We start from the raw sequence: 22,891 nt of genomic DNA, 5'->3' as shown, positions 1-22,891 counted from the left end.
TGATTATATCTCGCGGTACTGTGATGTCACACACATTACCAAAGCAACACACAGTCCATTTAATGTATGCATTTTATCAGTACCCTTACGAAAATTAACCATGGTTTTACCACAGTTTAAACACACAAAACATGGTAACCTATTGTAAAATCTCAGCTACCACAAAATAGATTGGTTTTGCCATTGTTAAAGCAACACTATGTAGTTATTTTACCTTTAAATAATGTCTCTAAAATTATTTCAGTGATAGAACAACTTTTAACTGGACAAATTGTACTGTTGCTGCAACCTGAGCAGCCTCCTAGCTGCTACAAGCACACTCTGAAAGTGGCGGTGGAGGGTAGGAAACACAGCCCCGCCCCTCCCCCTGCCTGCAGAAGAGTGTCTGATACCAGACACTGTTGCGTTTTTCAACCACATGGGGGAGCTGTAAGTCATTTTTACATGGAAACTACATAGTGTTGCTTTAATTAATACACCAAAAACCGTGGTTACAAAAAAAACTTTGTGAATTTCCTGGTTTTCGATAAGCCAGCTCAGGCATTTCTGGTGACAGGATGTCATTCTACATGGTATTGGGTATAATAAGCACAAAAACACAGAAAACAAAAAATCAAATCTGTTCTTTATTTCTATATTGATAAAAAACATTTGCATATGACTGATATGAATGTATTCAAGAGTTATGTAAAGTAAAATGCCATTTGTTTCCAAAATCCATTATACAGAAAAGCAACAAAACCAAACTATTAACCTGTATGTTATTGCATGCAACTATGAATGCTATTATGCTTGAGTGGATTAACAACCACAATATTTTGCACAAGCTCTATTTAGGCTTTAAAATGTGTTCCTTGGGTTTGCCCCTATTTCATCCCCAGATGCATTATGGTCCGGTACGGTCCTGGGCCTCCCCAAAGTCCCCTTAAAAATGCATGAAAGAGGACAGAAATGAACATCAATCTCATATGAAGACAACAATTCAATTGATCATTACATCATTCATACTCACTTGAGAAGCCCGTGCCAATACAGATGTGGCATGACATCAGCTTTCATGTAGTACATGATCCTGCTCTCTTTACTTTGGTCGACAGGAAAGGTTTCCAGTGGCTGTCCGTCATAATCAAATTCGGCCAAGATGACTGTGTTGTAGCTTGTGACCAGCGGGCATGAGGTGTAGCCATTATACTGCGAAATAAAGTATTTGATTACGATTCAATATTAAATCATGTTTCATGATTTAAATTATGATTCGATTTTAAAATTATTGTTATAGACATTTTAATATTTTTTTTAAATATTAGTAATAAATGATCATGAAAGTTTGTATTATTTACATTCGTTTTATTTATGTATTTTTTGTTTTGCAATCCTGCCTTTATTCATAACAGCATACTATCATGCTATTCGTTTGACATTAGTCTATGCAGATACTTTATATGCATGTATACTGTGTAAATCATCCGAATCCATAAAATTCCCTGTTGACCCACTTGATCAAGAAATAAACACCTTTTTTTCATTATACAACAAATGCAAAATAACCATTTGTCTATTCAAAATGATACTTGCACACCACTCACCAAATGAATTGTACAGTATTAGGCATTACACAATGTATTGTCCAAAGTAAGCAGGAAAGTATTTCATTTAAACACATTAATACAGCACCCCCCAGTGGTACACTTTTCAGAAATGGGGGGGTGACTAAATTTAGTGTGATTCAATAAAGACTCTCATGCAACTCCGCATTAGATCAGTTTATCTTATAACATACTTACTGCCTTATCTGGTGTCTGTTTCTTTAAAATTCTGCTGACAGTTCGATCAAGTACTGCAGATTGTGCAGCTGTAGAAAAACACAATCAGAATTGATCCCTTTAAGACCTTTTGCACAGCTGATGAAACTCTACCTAGGAAGGTTAATCTCCTTTTCTGGAGCAATGTTCGACCATAAAAATATATTTTGTTTTTAAAAACATTTTCATTTTTTACCTACGGCAGCCGCTGTTTTGGATGTGGGTAGATTGGTGCAGTCTCCGATGCCAAATACATTGGCGTACTTTTTGTGCTGAAGGTTGTCCTTATTTATGTCCAGCCAGCCGCCCGCATCGTCCAGTGAGGAGCCCTTTAAAACTGCAGGTGGTCCCATGGGTGGAGTAACATGGATCATCTCATACTATGACCCAGAGAAACCGTACGTGAGACACCTGTATCTACATCTATATAACATCTGGGGATTACCTTTTTTTGTCAAATTTAACATTGGCTACCTCCAAAACCTTTGTTTCTCCAGGTTTGTCGAGATTCTCAAAAACGGCTTCTTGTTTGTCGGCCCTGACCTCAATTAGGTTGGTTCTGAGATTTACATTAAGGTCACGTTTCTTCACAATCTCCCATAATGCATCTGCATATTTTTTCACACCGAACAGCACGGGCAAGGAGGTGTTGTAAATAATGTTAGCTTTGGACCTTTTTCCTGTCTGAAAATAAAACGATTCTAAATTAGTCTACCGTGAATAAAAATGTATCTTTGGTCTGGATAACGCTTTTCTAAACCTTGTACCTTTCTCAGGAAGGCATCGGAGAGATACATGATTTTTTGAGGAGCTCCTGCACATTTGACAGGGGTGTTTGGAAAAGTGAACAATGCATTGCCCTCCTTAAAGTTCCTTAAAGCGTTCCAGGTCTTTTCTACTGTTTGCAATGAGTAGTTCGAACCAATTTTTGGATGTTCAAAAGCTTCAGGCAGACCTTTGATCTGTAAGCAGAAGAAAATCAGTTAGATTGACTAGATTTGAGAATAAAATCCAATCCCTGTTATAAATAAAGCAAATCTATAACCAGTGATGAAAATGGGCGAGATTTACTGGAGGTAAACTTTTAAGGGGAAATATTTTTAAAGGTGCCAAAGAATGCATTGAAATAATATGTTAAATTTTTCTCTGATATCTACATAGATGGTATGTAATTTATTAAGTGCATAAACTATCCAGAAACGTTTTTACATGTCCATTTACAACCCTAGGATTTGCCCTTAACATAAAATGGTCTATAATTGCCCTATATGGAAGGGTTATGAATAATAATATTAAGCTCTGCTCTGATTGGCTGTTTCACAGCAAGGATCATGGGGCTCATGTCAGTAGCTCACATTAGTAAACAGACCTTTATAGATATGTTTGAGCCTGTATAAGACAAAGATACAAATTTTGAGGAACAACCAGTTATCTGGAGATTGGAAACGAACGTTTCTGAGTTGTAATGCTGCGTTTACACCAGCCACGGTAGAGGCGGCAAGCGCGGGTGATTTACATTTTAAGTCAATGCAAAGACGCGATTACACGCGGATTATTGTCCTGTGGCGCAGTATGCGGTTAACCAATCAGGACCTTGATGTACTAGTGACGTGATTACAGGAAGCGAGCGGAGTGGCGGACTCTTTGCGGAGTCGCAGAAGCCCCTCCCATGACGCAAATTTACGCCTGAATTTCTCGAATGACTAGAATTTCACGTGCAGCTTTTTATGCGCGAACGAAGTGAGTGAAATCAAATGTTCAAGCGTCCAACTGCGACAAGCGCGTTTTTGCCGCCCCTACCGTGGCTGGTGTAAACGCAACATAAGTGTGTCTTTTTTCAGTATGGACCTGCAAAACGTAACTGTAACGTCAATAGTAGAACTTCAGCATAAACCCTAGCATATAGCATTAACTAGCATACAGCGCTAACTCAACAGTAAAAACTTTGTAGTATTGTAATAATATTGTTATATTGTTATTAATTTAAAGTGTACGGGTGATTTACATGTTAAGTCAATGCAAAGACGCGATTACACACATGGATTATTGTCCTGCGGCGCGGTATGCGGTTAACCAATCAGGACCTTGCTGTACTAGTGACGTGATTACAGGAAGCGAGCGAAGTGGCGGAGTCTTTGCGGAGTCGCAGAAGCCCCTCCCATGACGCGAATTTATGCCTGAATTTCTCGAATGACTAGAATTTCACGTGTGGCTTTCACGCGCGAATGAAGTGAGTGAAATCAAATGTTCAAGCGTCCAACTACGCGCGACAAACGCGTTTTTCCCGCCCCTACCGTGGCTGTTGTAAACGCAACATAAGTGTGTATTTTTTCAGTATGGACCTGCAAAACGTAACTGTAACGTCAATAGTAGAACTTCAGCATAAACCCTAGCATAAAGCATTAACTAGCATATAGCGCTAACTCAACAGTTAAAACTTTGTAGTATTGTAATAACATTGTTATTAATTTAATGTGTACTTCAATATTGGGGTTTACATCTCTAATTAGTGCTGGGCAATAATTCAATAACGATAATTTTACCGATATAAAGTTTTCCGATAAAACGATAAGGACAGTTCGGTAAGTGGTCGATAATGTTTATGCACTGTGCGTAATGTTGCGCGAGCACTTCCGGATGCGGCACGCGCTCTTGGTTTACAATCACAGTGACAGTTAGACTAGAAGGAGTGGAAGATGAGGCAAGTTATTCATTTATTAGTAGAGACCTATGATTTTCGCGATGCGGATAACGCGGACGGAATCACGGAATCCAAATGCGCGGAAAAATTTTCTTCTGTGTAATGTTGGACGCGCAAACAGGGTTCGTCAAACACAGCAGACACAATAGGTGCAGTATACTGTACTTTCATTCAGCGTCCGCCTTGCGCACGCACACGTCCGCACAGCTTTAAAAGTATATTTACAGGACATTCACAAATTCCGGAAACTGAGGAAAAGCAGCAGATCCACCACTGCAGTGAATATAGTGTTTGGGTATGTGCGCTCCCACAGCAACGTGACACTGTTGACATCCATTTATCAGCGTGTATAACTCGTATATGTATAACACACACGTGATCACTGAACTAGGTTTTCTTTCTTGTTTAAGTGAACATAAACAGCTGTTACTCAGTATATTGAAACTTAAAGCAGTCTGTCTTGGGTCTTAAAGTGACAGTAGTCTGCTGCTTTTGTGTCAGAAATGTGTTGATTTGATAACAAATAGATTTACATTTAATACAGATGCATTAAAACAAGATTTTAGTATTTGTATTTGTCATGTTCTGAATAAAAAGTAGTTTAAAACCATTATTAACTGTCTGCTTATTACAATTTTTATTCAGGCGCAAAAATCTGCCTTTAAATTTGACAGGAGTAAAGATTTGTTATTTATCATGATAATTATCGATATCGACTGATATGGAAAACATTTTCTCGATAATTTTTTGGGTCATATCGCCCAGCCCTATCTCTAATGTAACGTCGCAGTTGGTATTATCTTTACATTACAAGCGGTCTGTCTTTTGCATGCTAAGGTTTACATAAGAAGGAGGAAACAATCGTGTTTGAGGCTCACATTTAGGAGTGTGCAATAATCGTTTTTCGATTTTTGCACATTTTGATTGCAAAAACAAGATAATCGAGGAAGACTGTTTAGTGTGCCCATTTCTGTCACTTTGTTTTGAGTTATAAATCCAGCGCATAAGCAACTGCGCCTCTCTCTCTCGTGGGTGCACATGCATGCGCTCTCACATCTGTCCAAACTAGTCCAAACACAAAGTTGTAATCCTTAATGTATTTATGTATTTGTTAAGTTTATGCGTTTCAAGCAAGCTGAGGCAAACTATCCCTTGTGTTTAAAATATAATCAGCTGCATGGTGGCTTCTCTCTCTCTTTCTTTTTCTCACACGTGCAGATAATAATCGAGCAGCCCTACTCACGATATGTCATTACCAGAACTCTTATTATTAATCTCTTCTAATAACTATGAATAATTATTAAATTATTAATCTATGCCACGTCAAGGTAAATCCAGTTTTACATTCTATGGCACCTTTAAACCATATGTGCAGAAAATGTCACTATATTTATGTATGAAACTTGCATAGCATTCAGAAATTATTACTTTTTACACCTTTCAAAATGTTTCAAATCTAACTGATGAGCGGTGTGATCAGTCTAGAGGTCTGATTTTACATTTAGGAATTTAGCAGTCACTTTTATCCAAAAAAGCTATTTTTGCATGAGAACATTCAGTACACTACCTTATGAGGTAGTTATTAAACTTGAACTTTGAAATCTAGCAGAGTCTGCACACTAGCAATATTAAAATGTATTAACTTCCTCTTCTCAAAGTGGGAAGCAGGCCCCCCTTGGAAGGAGCATGAGATGGTGCCGGAAGGGGGCAGTTTTGTGACATTAATTCATCCTAAATTCTGTGCAATTAAACCTCAGAAAAGTAAGGCTAAAATTCTAAGTTTGAGATTTTTTAGATATTTATGTCATGAATTTCCATTGGGGGGGGCAAACACAAGGATGGCGCATGCCGAAAAAGTTTATAGACAACTAGATTGATGTGGCAAGAATCTGATGCCACACCCTAACTGTAATAAACCAACAATGTTTCCTGCTAAACTAAATATTCCCATCTGAGCAGAGATTCGACTTTACCCTGTTTCATTTCATATATAGACCTAATGATGACAATAAAATAAATGGAGCTGTTACCTTTTCAAAGTGTAGCTGAAGGCCAAGAGCTACAATCAGATAATCATAAGAGATCTATAAGAGATAAAGAGAATGTAAGCTTTACATACTGCCACGAAGAATAATAAACCAAGGTTTTGTCTTTACAATAACATCTAATATTTTAAAATTATCTTGCAATTATTATGGTGTTTAATATGCAACATATTCTCTAGGGAAGAGCATTGCAACACCCTCATGTAACTTCATATCTATTACAAGTTATATCTACTGTACAACTACTCACTTATAAGATTTTATATTGACACTCCTTCACAAGTTCAATAAAAGTGCAATGTCATCATGCTGTGCAAGATTACAATCCCCACAAATCTCCATTTGAATGATAAATGATTTCACTTTAAGCACATTTTTTATTGCTTTCTTTCCTAATCCTATGCAGAATAAACAAACACTACTATTTCATTATAACACCATCCGACATCCTTCCTGTCGCATCTTAATGCCATAACTATAGGTCAAATTACCTTTTTTCCAGAGTCTGTGCGAACAGCGTTGTTATCGGGATCAAATTCAGCCACTTTGGATTTGACCCATTTTACCCCTGATGGTATGACACTGGCTGTTGATCGTCCAGAGGAAGCAATTCTTTTAGCTCCGGCACCAACTAACGTCCATATAGGCTGGTAGTAGTGCATCTGCAATAGAGTAAAATGCACATAAACTGTAATGTGTTTAATATATGGTGCTTTGATTTGCATAATGAGCCACTTGGGTTTTAGATTGAACGTCTAATGTAATATAATATTATTATATCATGTATATGTGCCATCATGTTGTTGTAAGGCTGTAGCCCACAGTGCACGTCCATGTTGAACGTGCAGTTGGGAACTTGTTAAACCTGAATCCCAGTACACGACACATGTAATGCCTTAAAAAAGAACAGGGGGCGCTTGCAAGAAGGTTTGGGCCCGGTCGGGTCAGGTGGCCTTTTTGTGTGAAGTTTGCATGTTCATCCTGTGTCAGCACAGGTTCAAGGATATATATAAATATATATAAATAAACAAACAAACAACCGGGCTAAAAAAAAGTAGTGGTCTCTTAAAGGCACAGTCCATCTAAAAATAAAAATCATCTATTAACCCTTATGTCATTCCAAAGCCATTAACAAAATAAACGTGGCCGAAAAGCTCCAGAAATGACAAAACAAGTCCCATTAATATCAAAAACAATTACTTCTCGTTAACAAAAGTAAAACGGATACATTTAAACCAAAGAAAAATGACACTTCAAGGTGTCATACCTCACTGGGCTCCACAATGGCAACGTTTTCCGCTCCGACTTTCCTTTTCATGCGTGCGGCCATCGCTATGCCGCCACTCCCACCGCCAAGCACAAGAACTTTGTAGTGATCTTTAGAGCCCAATCCACAGCTGGTATGAATTTGCGAGTTAATCACCGAAAAAGCTCTGCCGTACTGCTTCGACAGCAGCAAATGGGAATGGAAAGCGCTTGCCATGGCTTGGGATTATGAACTGAAAAAAAGAAAATATGTAAACATGTCCTGCAACCACCGGAGCAAAACAGGATCAGACTTACACAGTGAAGAAAGAAAGAAAACAGATGCATTCACATTCACTGACAAAATGGTCATAAAATGGTCCCAAGCTGTCACTGGGACAGTACCCTTTGAAAAGGTCCCATTTAGTATACATTTGGTAGCAATATGTACCTCTGAGGTACTACTGTTTAGGTACAAATGTGTATTGATAAACATAAATATACTTTATTAACACAATAGTGGACCAGATGGTGGACCCACTTGGCAAGGCTGGTTAACCAAAACAAACCTAAAGCAAGTTCAGCTTGAAGTAAAGTGCTATGACAATAGTTTATGAATTCTTAAACTACATGTGTGGTTTTAAAGCATGCATTAAAATGAAAATAATGTAGTTTTAAACCATTTTGTCTAACATGCAACATATTTAGTAAATAGTAATAGTACATAAATAGCATTCATGGGAGCGTGTACGCACTTGCCCTTGTCTTCAAAACTGTCCTCTATGTACAGACGGGAAGTCCTCACATTTGTTCAATGAAACGGTAATACAGTGTGACACAGTCAAGAACACATTTGCTTATGTATATGTCCTAAACAGATGAGTCACGATACCTTGCATATATAGTATTGTGCTTGTTCCAAAATCTAGTGAGTTGTCTAACAAGTCAACATGTTTGGGCTGCATATGGCCCCGAAAAAGCTGTCAACGGAATTTGAAACTGCAGGATCCGGTTCTTGTCACGCTATTGTAATAAGACATATTTGTATAGGTTACGATGTCTAGTTAGGCAACACACTGTGACCAACCTATGTAGTAAGCAGAGACGGTATAGTCCCTTGTTGTTCTGTAACCTCAACAATAAGATCTAGGCACTGAAATACAGTTTAAACTAAAACGTGCAAAAGAAGCATGTATGCTGTAAGTGTTTTCGTGTACAACTCATAAAGCGCAAGTCTTACACAATATAACTATACATTTCTGACACATATAGATCAGTCAACGCATAGATCAAATGCAGGTTACGCTCACCTGAGAAGATCCGCCGTCTATCACGCAGACCTGTTAATGTTGCAACTACTTGTGTTCGACTCCATGCGCGCTGCGCTGACCGATCGACATATGACATCAAAGTACCGCGAGAACACATATTATTAATCGCTCTCGCGGTACTTAACGTCATACTCCGATCGTTCTGCACATCGCATACTGTGATGATGCTTGTTGTTTTTCTAGTTTTACTCCCACCTAAATTTAATGCGTTTGCTTTGTTTTTCGACAGTCAGTAGTATTATGTGATGACGTGCCTGTAACAAGTCTTTTATTGGGCTAATGGTCGTATCATAGCATGTTATGACACTTTCAAAGGTATTGTCATGTGACATGCTGGAACTTTGCATGCACGTAGTAGCACACTGCATACAACGAGACACGAACTGCAATTTTACGCCATAATCGTCCAGAAGGTGTCGACATTGCTTTTTTAATATTTGCTAATACATGACTGTCTAAGAAAATTGCTCAAACATACTGAACTTATAAATGAATATTTTTTGTTATTTTAGTAACTTGTAATATTAACAATAGAGTGGCAAAATGGCAATAACTATGCTTCATTTGACTTTGTAAATGTCACTGCTTTATAATATAATAATAAACGCATTGGGATTTTCTTAAATTGCAAGCACAAAGTTTGTATGTCTGTTAAGACTTTAAATGATTAAACATAGTTATTGTCAATTTTGGATAACATATTCCCATACTAATCCACTCTTTTTCTATGCTTTACCTGAAACGTACTCACTCCTCAAATCTTCAACTTTATAATAGGTGCAGTTATCATTGCTATTAACTGCAACAAAATATATCAGCACTGCAATGGTTAATAGCTGGAAAAGCCTGCTGGTTTAGATGGTTACTTAGCTACCAGGATTTCCAATAACAGGAATATAGCATTGCTTTTAATCTGATTAAGTTTTGCTTACAATATGGAATTGAACATTAGACCACATGTGACTTGTATTTCAAAGATTGTCTTCAAATGTGTAAATCAAATTATTTTCTTCATAGGTGGTATATATTTGAATGATACACAGATCAATGCACTATGTTGGTGTGATATTTGGGTTTTATATTGACGTTATGGTTTACACATAATTATTTTATTTAAAGTGGTTTATTGTTGTGAATTATAGGCTACAGCATGACTAAAATTATTAAAATTAAAAAAATCTGTTTATAAATTATATCAGTAAACTACGTTCACTTTCTTAATTTACAGCTGTCAATCGCGCGCCTGCGTGATTCAAATATTGCGTCACTAACTGAAATAACAGTTATTAGATTAACGCACGCTGCTTATTTAAACGCAGTGTCTCAAATCTTTCTACCAAATATGTATTTCTTCAAGACCTGTTTTAACTTTTTGATCAAAAGAACACCTTTGTTGTAAGAATAACAAACCAATTTGTCTACCGTCATTTTCGCGCTGCAAAACGATCGCGCGCTTGTGTATGAGAGAGCCAGATCAAGGGACCGAGAGAGAGAGAGAGAGAGAGAGAGAGAGAGAGAGAGAGAGAGAGAGAGAGAGAGAGGGAGATTTTGTGAATCTGTCTGGTGATTTTTCTGATTTATTTCTTATGGACGCTCAACTCCACCCTGTCTGTAGTTGAGGGATAAACGAATGCATGGAGCATGTTTTCGGTAAGCGCATGGTTGTTTATATTGTATTTATAATGTATCCCTGTAGGTTAGCTGTATTGATGCACCGCGGTTATAAGCGATCCGCGTTAATGCGTGTCAATTCAATGGGACATATTCGCAGCAGATCTAATATAAAAAAAGATTGACGTTGTCTATTTATTTTACATCTATTCTTTACTGTAATGTACATCCCACCTAAGGTTATATTGACTAAGCTTGTCGTTGTGAGGTGCTATTAATATTACTTTTACATTTAAGATAATTACATTTTACTTAAAGTGGTTAAATCGAATTTATAGCAAAACATCCATTATCATCAATATATGATATATTCAAATATTATTGATGCCTATACAGTGCATAGTTTTTCTAGATGTAACGTAGTGCAGTTGTCTTTACCATGTGTTAACTTAAGTGTTTTCCCTCTATAAAGTACATGATGTGTTATCCCAGATGATCACATTTTTGGAAACACGTTTGTTGTATAATGTCGATAAATCCTGGTTTTTAGATGATAATAACCTATTGTACATAGACTCCATAGTTGTGCATAGACTGCCCTGCAGTTGTCTTTCTCTTTCTGACACTATACTTTTTTTTAAACCCTAAAGTTTGCTGTCACTTTGGTTCAGTAGGTCACTATTTACAGTAGCCCTTTTATCTATAATCACCTCAAATAGTCTTGTTACTGAAGTCCACCGGTAGGGACTGCAGACTGGATCACCTGTGTTTACTGCATGCAGCCTCAGCAGCCCTCCCCAGCCCTGCAGTGTTCCCTACGGTGATGTGTAACGGGTTTCCACTGGATGCTGGTCCACTGGGTTCTCATTAGGGCGATGTGTGGGAAGATACCGAGCGTGCGTCAGACATTAATAACAGTTAGATTTGCATGCTTCTTGATAAAGCAACGACCCTGTGACTCTTGGTGTTTACTGTGTCGGATTACAATTACAGTGTTTTGTTTAGGATGTCACTGTCTATATGTATTTAGTGTATGTAGGTACCTCAAAGCGGACACCAGCAAATTTGCCATCCTGCCTGTGAAAACCCAACTAAAGTTATTTTATGTGATTTCCTGTTTTCCACATCAAATCATCCTAAATAATGTAAAGAACATTCTGTGAAAATATAGCAAACCTTATTTTTTTTATAGAGATGCATTGATATAGAGATGCATTGATATCAGCCAATAATCGGTATCGGTCAATAAAAGCAATTTTTCCACACACTGGCACTATCGGCTATCAGCCGGTAGTCATGACCGATAATATCCTCTCAATTAGAGCCCGAGCGATAAAGGATTTTGAAGGGCATACCGCTACAAATGTTTATCAGGTTTAAATCCGATATTACAATATATCGGCCGATTTTTGTTTTGTTTTTCAGAAACGCGCAACAAAACATTAACAGATTTCCCTAACATTAGTTATTTGTAGTTATTTATGAGTTTTAACTAAAACAATATTATAATGCATTTTAAAAAGAAACTTGTTTCTTTTATTGTCTCGTGACCAACTACCCATGAACTCACTTAACCGTTGTTCTCTCAAGGTTGCAGGATGTGTGATGCGTTATACATGAGTGTTGCCAACAGGGAGGTTGTAGAGTGCCCTCTGGTGGACAAACTATACAACGGCAACACTCATGACATGGTTGAAGGCTGTTGCGTCCGTTTTTTTTTTTTAAATATTCATTAATCAGCCATTATGAATGCCGATACCGTTAGTTTGGAAAATGCATAATATCGGCCGGCCGATTAGGGATGTTCACATTGACCGTTTAACCGTTAACCGAAGGTAAGAATTTATGACAGATTAACATTATCAGTTAAAAGAAAAAAAAATTTGTTAATACATGGTGCGTGTCGTCATGAGCCGACAGACATTTCGCACTTTTCTCTTTAATTTGTGAATGTCCTGTAAATGACACAAATTATTGGTGCCCTGACGGTCTGATAAAGTAATCACGGAGACGCGCACGTGTCCGCGCAAGATGACGCGGTCCGTCTCGCGCACATCCGGACAGACGTTCGCTGATGGCCTCTGACCCTGACCATAAACATCTCTCTTTTTGCACAAAGGTAGAAAGACGACGCAAAAGCAAAACTTTCTGAAAAGCATCCTGCTTTAGAAATGACCACTGTGGTAGATGAAACAGAGACAATCTGCACTCTTTGGATATTAATCCTCTGGACTGATCGCGTGTTTTTTTATAAGGTAATGTTGCGTGAATATCTGATAATGTATGAATCCTGGTTCTGTTGTTGATCTGTCGCTGCTGTTTGCACGTTTAAATCAAATGTTTTGTTTTTACTAGTTCACAGACAACCGTCAACTGTATTTTTACTCAATGACAATTTCATATTAAAATCTTATAAGTTAACGGTTAATGTTCGGTTTAGAAGCTACGGTTGTCGGTCGGGAAAATTAACTGATATGAGCATCCCTACTGCCGATATATCGGTTGGGCTCTACTCTCAATCCAATAAAAGTAAACAAGAAAATGCAATGAATTTAGGCTCTGGGTATAGAAAATGTAAAGAAACATAGTTTAATGTTCAATATTAATGGTCATTATATGAATGAATAACATTCAGGAAATGTAATCTTCCAGAGGCTCGTGACTGCTCATCCGAGGGGCGCAAATTCAAAATAAGTGTCATGCGTGTTGCTTGCGTTTTCAAAATATGTGTTTGTTGCGTCATGTGAACCATGTGCATCACGTGTTTTGTCAAAATAAGTGCCTGCTGCACACACGTCAAAACCGTTTATGATAAAAGAGACGCTCACGTTCTCAAAATGCACGCAAGACACTCCCTTAACAGTAAAGTCTGATTATGCATGAGATTATGCGAGTATCTGGCAAATGCGAGCGTCTCTTTAATCATAAACCCTTTATACGCGTCTGCAGCAGGCACTTATTTTGACAAGACACGTAATGCACATAGATTCACTCGACGCGCTAAACACAAATTTTGAAAAAAGGAACCACACTCATGAAGGGCTACGTACATGTTGTGACGAACTTCCTATCGAGCAAAAAAAGAAGTCACCGGCCACCACTAGCAGAATTTATTAAATGCAAGTTAATAAAACAACCAAACTATCAGTATCGGCAGATATCAATCTGAATAATCTGCTATCGGTACCGGTGGAAAATATAATATCGGTTCATCTCTAATTTTTTATATTGATTAATATTGAGTAAGGTCATGGCATAGATTGAAATCGATGAGTGAAATCAAACTTTGAAGCTCAATGAAACTTTAAACTGGATTTCACAGACAGGGTAACATATTGCTATTTCTGGTAATTTGTATAAATGGTAGTCAGTAGAAAATGTTTTATTTGTTTGACATTCGCACACTTGTCACACACATTTATTTTTGTCGCAGAGAAACCCTTAGGATCTGTCGGAGATGGGCTGATATTATGGCAATTTGGAAGAAGGACTTTTGCATTGGTCAGTACAATTGTGCTTGTGGTTATCATGTTTATTCGTATTAAATGCATCAAACTGACATTTACGATAAATGTTAATGCATTCATGTTGTATATCATTTTTAAGATATGCTCAGTGAATGTAAATGTATTCTCGTGTGCTCTTACTATTTGCCTGCACTGCAATATTTGCTTTTAAAGTAATGTATCTTGTTGTCATGGTATCCTAAAGGTTTTCGTAATTGAATAAGGCTATATGATAGTATAATACATTAATATTCATTATTGGTGTTGAGCATAACTGGGGTGTAATAATGTCAAAACGACATGTCTTAAGTCATATTTTAATTGTCTTGTATTGAAATGCTTCTTTAATAGGTTTTTTTAAGAAAAGGACATTTTTGTTTCATTTTATGGGTTGTAATATGACTGATATTACGAAAGCACCCTCATATGCTTTCTCTTGGGCAGTTACGTCTTCCGAAAATCTTCACGGCTAGATTTTACACCAAAGGCGGTCGCACATTGAGCACAATTACTACAAATTCTGCGTCACAAATGATCTCCTCTTTTAGTTCGTACTTAGTCCTGCATTAAACAGGTTTATTGTTAACCATTTCAACTACACACTGTTTGAGGTCATCTCATCTCAGGTCTTGTTGCCTAGAAACCTCAATGACACCCTCCTCGTGCAATTGTTGCAGCTCCTCCTGGTTTCACTTGTGCACAAACAAACGAAACTGGTGTTAATACCCAGCCGTAGTTAATCAGTTCTTCATAAAGAAGGTACAATTTCCCCTTTATTTTGCGCTGTCCTGGTCCACAGAGATAAAGCAGGGACTCTGCTGCTATAGGGATACGGACACCTGCACTATACCATGCGTATGAGATCGTGGTCTGGAAAAAGTAACGTATCAGTGACGCAATGTTTTGGCTCTTTGACCTTGTGTATACCGCAGATTGTTACATTACTTATCCTTGGGCAGCAGTGGCACAGACGCCGTAATCAGTCATTCGTCGTCCTTTAAAAAACATGATCTGGCAAACTGGACGGAGATCATTTACGTGGTTGCACTCATAGCCGAGAGGGACATGAAAGTAAAACCAGGTATTTTTCTTTTGTGTGAAGATTTGAATTTTTTTAGAGGCGACGCTGTCGTAATACAATCATGTTGAAAATGGATGATGGGAAGCCAATGTTGCAAGAATGTTACAGTACTTCTCGTTTTTTTTTCATGGGAACGTGAATTATTTTGTGCAAGCTTGTAAGCGGTTGAGTATACAAACACATCCACCTCCATGTAGTCACTGAGGTTTTTTTAATCTTTTTGTGAATGATCAGTGTAGTGTAATGCACTCATTTTGTCATTTTAATAATTTCAGTTCACTTGCGCAAATTTAAGAAGAGAAAAATGTATCCTCGACTCCAAAACTAAAACAATCTTTTAGCCTGAAGCCAAAAACTTAAATCGAAAGACTTAATTAAATCTATTTCAATTTCATGTGGAGTTTTGTAGCTTTTTTCCAGTTAAACAGATCAAAAAAATGATTCATCTTATGCACTTATGAACATATTCAAATTTTTTTTCACTTAAAAATGAAAATCTTAATGTCCCCCATGGATACAGCAATTATAACAAATCAAGACTGTCAGATGGCTTATGCTGCGTCCGAAATTGCACACTGTGGCAGTACATACTGTACTGAATTAAATGAAGTACCTACTGGTTTAACAACAGAACGTTACTATGTACTTTGTAGTATCTATTGTTTTCATTGTCATGTGACCCGTATATCTATTGACCTATGGCGAAACAACCGCAATCATAATTTAGGTATGCGTTGCTGTACAAGTACAATTAAATCACAAGAAATACATTTCTTAGTAAGTAAATCACTTAAAGAGCCGCCTAGTTCCTAGATTTAAGGTATTTCCCTTTTTTTTAATTTATCGTTTCTCAGATTGTATGGCCTCACAGGATAGTAAAGTGTCCATTGATTGCACACTTAAAAATCTAGCTTAACTTAAGTTAAACAATTTAAACTTTTTTTCTAAGTTAAGTCAACCTATCACGTTAAAATTTAAAAAAGTATGTTGAATTGACTTGCATCATTAAGTTGTTTAAAGAGCACCTATTACGTTGCTAAAAAAACTTTTTTTTGTGTATTCGGTGTAATACAGTGTGTTTGCGTGGTTTATGGTTTAAAACAACACATTATTTTCCACAAACTGTACATTATTTTTGCTCCTCTATGCCTTGCCTTCCTGAAACGCGTTGATTTTGTACAAAGAGAGTCCTCTGATTGGCTAGCTAACCAGAACATTGGCCTGAATATCTCTGACGTCAGCCGGAAATGTGACGCTCCCTACCATGTTTGAAAGATTAGCTCACAATGCAATGCTGTTAACTTACAGGTTGTGAATCAGAAGCGGGTGGAATTATGATAATGACGAATTATGATAATAAACTGTTGCCTACAATCCGTGTGTTTTTTGTGGTCCAAGAAAAGAGATTTACGTTGGAAACATTACTCGCGTTATAGTTTACTTTGGGATTTGTACCTTTTGCATAAGGTTAACATGTACTAATACAAACTCACACACCAAAGGATGTGTAAAATCGTGAATCGGACAATATCTGCTCTTTAAACTTCATGCTGCATTTTTTACAGTGTAGGAATTCAGCCATACTACTCGCTTACATACACAGTATGCAAGTATGCGATTTCAGACATATATTGGCATATATGTTGTTCCTCTGGTCAAGCTTAGAGAATACTAGCAATGCTGACGTCATAGACTTGATTCCCATGGGAATGCACATACTGATAAAATGCACTGTAGGTCGCTTTGGATAAGAGCATCTGCCAAATGCATAAAGCATTTTACCGAAAAGAATCTGTCATACAAACTGTGCCATCACCAACTTCTAGTTCAATAGGACATACATCAACACAGGAAAAAAACGTCACTCAACAAGCCATTTCATGGGTCATAAATGTTTATTTACATTGCTTGTGCATTTATTTACTTGAAGGACGCTGTTATCCAGTGCAGTGCATTTTATCAGTGTGTGTTTCTAGGAATCAAATCAATGACCTTGCTATAGTTAGTGCTAGTTGGCCCTGTAACTTTCATTTTTAAAAGCGTTTGGAAGGGGAACACAATTTTAGGTCTTATTTGCCATTTGTTTGCCGTGACCAAATGTGTGAAAGAAGTGTAAATTCATCTGACGGATCTGTTTGTGAAACCGCTCAATTATTAATGGATGATGACAGTTGTAGCACCTGGGATAAATGAGGAAACAATTCTCATGTTTCACAAAGCTACTGCATTGAAATGAACCAATACATACTCATTCAGAAATGATTTACTAAGTTGTTCTGGTTCTGTGGTTTTGAAAAGAAAAGTTATTTTCCTATTCACTGAGTCGAACCAAAAGCAATGCAAAGATTGTCCTAAAGTTGTGTTAAAGGTCAAGTATGGTTGCCCTGCAAAACTTTATCATCAATGCTAGGGAATTGTGGGTGATTACTAGGGTATTGCTACAAAAGTCCTCTGGGAGGTTTTTGCTAGGGTGTTCATGATGGTTGATATTTCAGTCCCTCCAGAAAAATGCGATTTTATGATTCAATGCATAATTGAATGCATGTTTACGCGGGGACGCATTTTTTAAATACGCCGCACTTTTACCGCATAAATTGCAGATTTCTTCTCGCAAAATATGCAGGGCTTGCATGATTTCATAATCCCTGCATTTTCGTAGCAAAAAGTCAAATACTGTATATCTTAGCAGAAAGTAGAAAAATCTTCATCACATAAAATTGCATAAATATCAAATTTTTTAAGAAAACATGCCGCAAGATCAAGGATTTTTCCCCGCAACAATCACATAAAAAAACTCTGCGTTTTTCTGGAAGGACTGATATTAAGGATTTATAGACCATTAGAGAACCGTCAATGTCTGGAAACCCCTTTCACACAGTGCATTGATCCCAGAAAATCGCCATACAATTGCCAGTGTGCCCTCTGTGTGAACGCAAACATGTCCTGGAATGTTTTCTGGGATTGCTCCCGGAATGGGGACCTAGGAATATTGCCATAACATTTTTTGGTGAACTTTTCCTTTAAGACGTTGCGGAAAAGTGCACAATTACATGATCTTTACAGGTTGTGTGTGAACGCACACACATATTCCTAAAAATCATTGGCAGTGTGAATGACACATAATCAAATTATCCCTATACAAATCATAAAAAAGGATTTTTGTAATTTGTGTGTGAAAAGGGCTTTATTTACAACTGGGATCCAGTACACTTTTGTAGTTCCTGTTTAGCTTTTCTTTAGAAGTATTTTTTAAGGGAAGTCTGGTTTGAAGAATGCCACTTCAATGCAACCTAAGACTTCTCCATCTACGTAACCCTGTTTGACTTTTGGTAAGGTTATGAAATTATGCAAACCTCAGCATAAGGTAAACTGGACCTGAGCCCAGATCTCCAAATTTCAATCGATGATGGAACATTACCTTAAGATTAATGTTTCACATCATCCATATTTTTGGCAACAAAATAAACGTCTGCCATGTTGTACAGTCAATCTTCTTTCAGTAGACAAGCAGGTCCACCGTCCTGCAAGTTCAAAGAGTTCATCTGTTGAGTCACTCACTATAAATGATTTAAACATTCGTTTTATGTGAGATTAGGTGCAGTTAGTGTCCCTAACATCCATATGAAAGCAAACACTAGAAATGAGATTAAATTAGAGTGCAAAAAAAAAACCAATGGAGAGGTCTCCTGATGTCTCAAACTGTGCCTATCTAGATATGTGGCCTATTTGGTTCTATTTATATTTCTCGCATATGGACATATAAGGCAAAGTTTATATTCTACGGAGCCCCTAAGGGGACATGGAGCAAAAAGTAAATAAAGTTTAGTTTTGTGCGCACAGGAAACTATCACGTGCGCACATGAAACTATCGCGTGCTCAAGTGAAAGCGACAGTTTTACGTGCGCACGTGAAAATAAACTTTTGATTTTTTAGTCCAATGTCACCTTAGGGTCTCGGTAATATAAAAATTCTGCACATGAAGGTTTCGCGTGACCACACAAAAGTTTCACGCGAAAGTTTCACGTGAGCACGCAAAAGTTTTACGTGAGCACATGAAACAAAACGTTTTTTAACTCCAATGTCACCTTAGGGTCTCGGTAATATTCAATTTAAATGCAATTAAATTAAATTAACAGTTAGATGAAAGAGCAGTAAAGGATTCCTATAGGCTAGTTAAAGCGAAAGTTTCACATGCGCACAAGACAGTTTTACGTGCGCACGCGAAACTAAACTTTAAAAAAATTCTGCACGTGAAGGTTTTGCGTGACCACACGAAAGTTTCACGTGACCACGCAAACGTTTCACGTGAGCACATGAAACTAAACTTTAGATTTTTTTACTCCAATGTCACCTTAGGGTCTCAGTAAAATTCAATTTAAATGCAATTAAATTAAATTAACAGTTAGATGAAAGAGCAGTAAAGGATTCCTATAGGCTTTTACAAAAGCAGGAGTTACATGTTTATTATGCCAAAGGTCCCACCAGCTCTTAAGTAAAAGGCTGGTAAACAATCAGGAGTCATTTACTGTAAATTACCACAAACCCTTCAGGCACTGAAATTCCAAAGGCGTGGCTTCAGTCTCCCGAAATCACAGGCAAGTGTAGGCAACTTCTGTTACATTCCCGAGCAATCCGATGTACTTGGATTTAGCTGCCCAAGAGAAACAGACACCACTAGTTTTGTAGATATTCTTGACCCTTTATTATTTGACTTGCAGTTAGGTTAGGGTTGTTTACCTTAAGTGTCACTTACTAACTGTTCATTTGTGCGGCTCGAAGAATGACATTGCAAATGGGCAATGGCGCTGCGATGGCTATGGATGTTAGTGCCATGGAGAGGAGATTGGAACCCACGATCAAAAGGACCCGGACAAGGTAGAGATGCACAGAATTGTGGGATTGGGAGGCTGTTTTGACACAAACTTTTGTTCTACATCATAAGAAGTCTCAAATATCATGAAAGCAAATATTACCAGAGGTTATCTCGCAGAAGCCGTCTGTTCTTACAGTATCAAGAGAATCAATGTTAGGTTCTCACTTACTTCTGAGAAGAGCTTTGTACACATCCTATTTTTATTTCTTTCATTTCTAAGTGATATTCAGTGATGATCTCATTATGTACCCTGAGATGTTGATGTCGGTTGCTTTTGAAAATATTGAAAACATTTAACGCTTCCCACTAACCTTCAATACCGCAGAGTGCACAGAAAGGACACAAACAGGCAATTAAAGCCAGGAAATGAGAGCTGGTGGTGCATGTCGGGTTTTTGTTTTGAAACTGGATTGGATGTGAAATGAATGGGCATTTACTGTAATTATATATTTCACAAGTAAACTTTCTAATATTTCACAACTAAACTTTCATTCAACTTCAGAAGAGGAACGACACGTTCGGGCCAATGATCGGGACTACAATGAGCGCTTCAATTATGCTGTAAGTATGTGGTATAGACATTACTGTGCCTAAAAATAAGTGATTGAAGAAATAATGACATGCTGTAGTTATGGCTACATGGGTTGTCAGGGACAAAATACAGGAGAGAGCTAAAATAGTTATTGCATTATAAAAATATTGAGAACACACTAGGTGACACAAAGTATTTTGTTTCATATTGTGTTTTTGGCATGACCTCAGACATTGGCCAGCATCTTATTCATCGGCAGCAGGTTCAAAATAATTTTTACTATTATTATTAAAGGTGCAATGTGTAATTTTTAGAAGGATCTCTTGACAGAAATGCAAAATAATATACAAAACTATATTATCAGGGGTATATAAAGACCTTTTATAATGAACCGTTATGTGTTTATAACCTTAGAATGAGATGTTTTTTAGGGATGCACCGATCCCACTTTTTTGGAATACGAGTACGAGTACTTGCATTTCAGTACTTGGCGATACCGATACTGAGTACTTAATAAAAAAAACATGATTTAAATGTACAGGTAACAGCTTTAGTCATATAATTTAACAAAAAAACAAAGGACTAGTTTTCCAGTTTGTTGTAAACTCTGCCTTTTTGGACAACACAAGAGGCATTAACCCCTTACACGCCCCTCAAACATAGACATTTCTCAGACCGTGGTATCGATTCCTGGTATCGGGGGACTTTTAACGAGTACGAGTACTTTAGAAAATGTGGTATCGAGGCCGATACCAGTATCGGTATCGGTGCATCCCTAATGTTTTTATCTACATACTAGTGCTGGACAATGTGAGGAAAAGTTGCGATGTGCGGTGACATTGTTTAATGTTGCGATGACGATGTGAGTTGCGATAAATATTTTATATTTTTTCATGTTTAGGGGCCATTCACATGTCGCGGCTAAAAACGCGTGGAAAACGCTAGACACGTAGGTTATTGTCACATGATCTGCACCCTGCGCTTGTGTCATTCTGAAAAGTTAAAATGTTTTTGAAAAGCCTGGAAAAACGAGCGTGTCACACCGCGTGCGAGTTGCGACCGCGGCGCTTCCAGATCGCACATACTGCGGGCCTACATTTGAATAATGTACTTGAGCGCGCAATAGACGCAATATGCGAATCACCGCTTCCACAGTACCTGTGTTTGCGGCGTCATCTCTCCTAAATCCTAAATAATTCCATGATATAGCTGAAGTGCTGTTTTTTTTCACCACAAGGTCTTCGTCTGTCAACACATTTTCCTCTCTCTTCTCTCCTTCCTCGCCATCGTTTTTGCTAACAGGCACAGCATCGCAACTGACACTGAGCGAGCTAAATCAATCTGAGCGAGCTACTTGGGGGTTCCCCTGATTGGCCTAATAGCATGAACGCGCAAACCATCCGTGCGTCCCAAACTGCCTACTTCCATACTATATAGTATGCAAAGAGTACGAGAAGTAGTGCTTTTCGCCTACTATATAGTATGAAAGTATGCGGTTTGGGACGCAGGGATGTCTTCAGGACTAAACGTGATAGGTCAAACGGTTATTACATGCGCTTACCGTTTTCCCTTCATTCATCGCATCAAGGCTGTCTGTTGCGATTTGTTCATCGCGCGAGTTCATATCACGATGACGATGAAAATTCGATGTATCGTTCAGCCCTACTACATACACAGAGGGTCCCCTTACATGGAAGTAGCCATTTTGTGCCGCCATGTTTCTACAGAAGCTCTTAACGGACAAACCTTTTTACTAAGTTGTCTTTGGCGATGACATGTTTGTCCGGTGGCAGCTACCATAGCTTCTCTATGTGTTTTAAAAGCAAGAGGTGAGCAGTGGACTGAGCCTTTGGTTGCAATTTGCAACCTTGCCACTAGATGCCGCTAAAATTTACACACTGCACCTTTAAAAGCTTGTTAATTAATATTAATAAATGCTAATGATTTGGTGATGTAACAACTGTCAAAACAAGATTTTTGTAAGACTTTATTTTTTAATACTTAATAATAAGGTTGCATTTGTTAGTGAAGAATAAATTCAGAGTGATCAGGATTGTATAACCCTGAAGGGATTTATTTGCGATAACCATCCAGCTGGCTATACATGATATTACACAGCAGCCGAAAATAGTTCCCTTGTTAACTTTCAATAGCACGGAACTAT

General features: G+C 37.7%; 2 protein-coding genes across 3 annotated transcripts in view; one reads left to right on the top strand and one right to left on the bottom strand.

The window, feature by feature from the left end:
- Positions 1-607: 607 nt before the first annotated feature.
- Positions 608-9,192, bottom strand: sqor (sulfide quinone oxidoreductase). 2 transcript variants are annotated; one of them, XM_065292121.1, is made up of 10 exons: positions 9,104-9,192; positions 7,816-8,047; positions 7,040-7,210; positions 6,534-6,587; positions 2,570-2,764; positions 2,277-2,486; positions 1,999-2,182; positions 1,785-1,852; positions 1,013-1,191; positions 608-924 (listed from the first exon to the last, which is right to left on the bottom strand). In XM_065292121.1, exons 2-10 carry the CDS (start codon positions 8,029-8,031, stop codon positions 867-869), a joined length of 1,335 nt encoding a protein of 444 aa, XP_065148193.1. In that variant the 5' UTR covers positions 8,032-8,047; positions 9,104-9,192; the 3' UTR covers positions 608-866. The 2 variants fall into 2 exon arrangements, with proteins under 2 accessions (XP_065148193.1, XP_065148194.1); XM_065292122.2 differs by lacking the exon at positions 9,104-9,192 and adding an exon at positions 8,549-8,982.
- A 1,446-nt stretch (positions 9,193-10,638) lies between these two features.
- The window catches only part of atp8b4 (ATPase phospholipid transporting 8B4), a 37,948-nt gene continuing 25,695 nt past the window's right edge, over positions 10,639-22,891 (top strand). Inside the window, exons 1-3 of the mRNA XM_073813296.1 lie at positions 10,639-10,774; positions 14,169-14,236; positions 20,698-20,756. Of these exons, the coding sequence (XP_073669397.1) occupies positions 10,755-10,774; positions 14,169-14,236; positions 20,698-20,756 (147 nt within the window). The 5' untranslated portion in view covers positions 10,639-10,754. The remainder of the gene's footprint in view (positions 10,775-14,168; positions 14,237-20,697; positions 20,757-22,891) is intronic.

Source organism: Paramisgurnus dabryanus, chromosome 23 (assembly GCF_030506205.2).
Source record: "Paramisgurnus dabryanus chromosome 23, PD_genome_1.1, whole genome shotgun sequence".
Lineage (NCBI taxonomy): Eukaryota > Metazoa > Chordata > Actinopteri > Cypriniformes > Cobitidae > Paramisgurnus > Paramisgurnus dabryanus.
This window is presented reverse-complemented; position numbering and strand designations above follow the sequence as displayed.

Coding starts and splice junctions, on each gene's coding strand:
- sqor (XM_065292121.1), bottom strand. CDS start 8,031: ATGGCAAGCGCTTTCCATTCCCATTTGCTGCTGTCGAAGCAGTACGGC. Junction 6,588..7,039: donor GCACAGACTCTGGAAAAAAG/GTAATTTGACCT, acceptor TATCTCTTATAG/ATCTCTTATGATTATCTGAT. Junction 925..1,012: donor TATTGGCACGGGCTTCTCAA/GTGAGTATGAAT, acceptor TGCATTTTTAAG/GGGACTTTGGGGAGGCCCAG.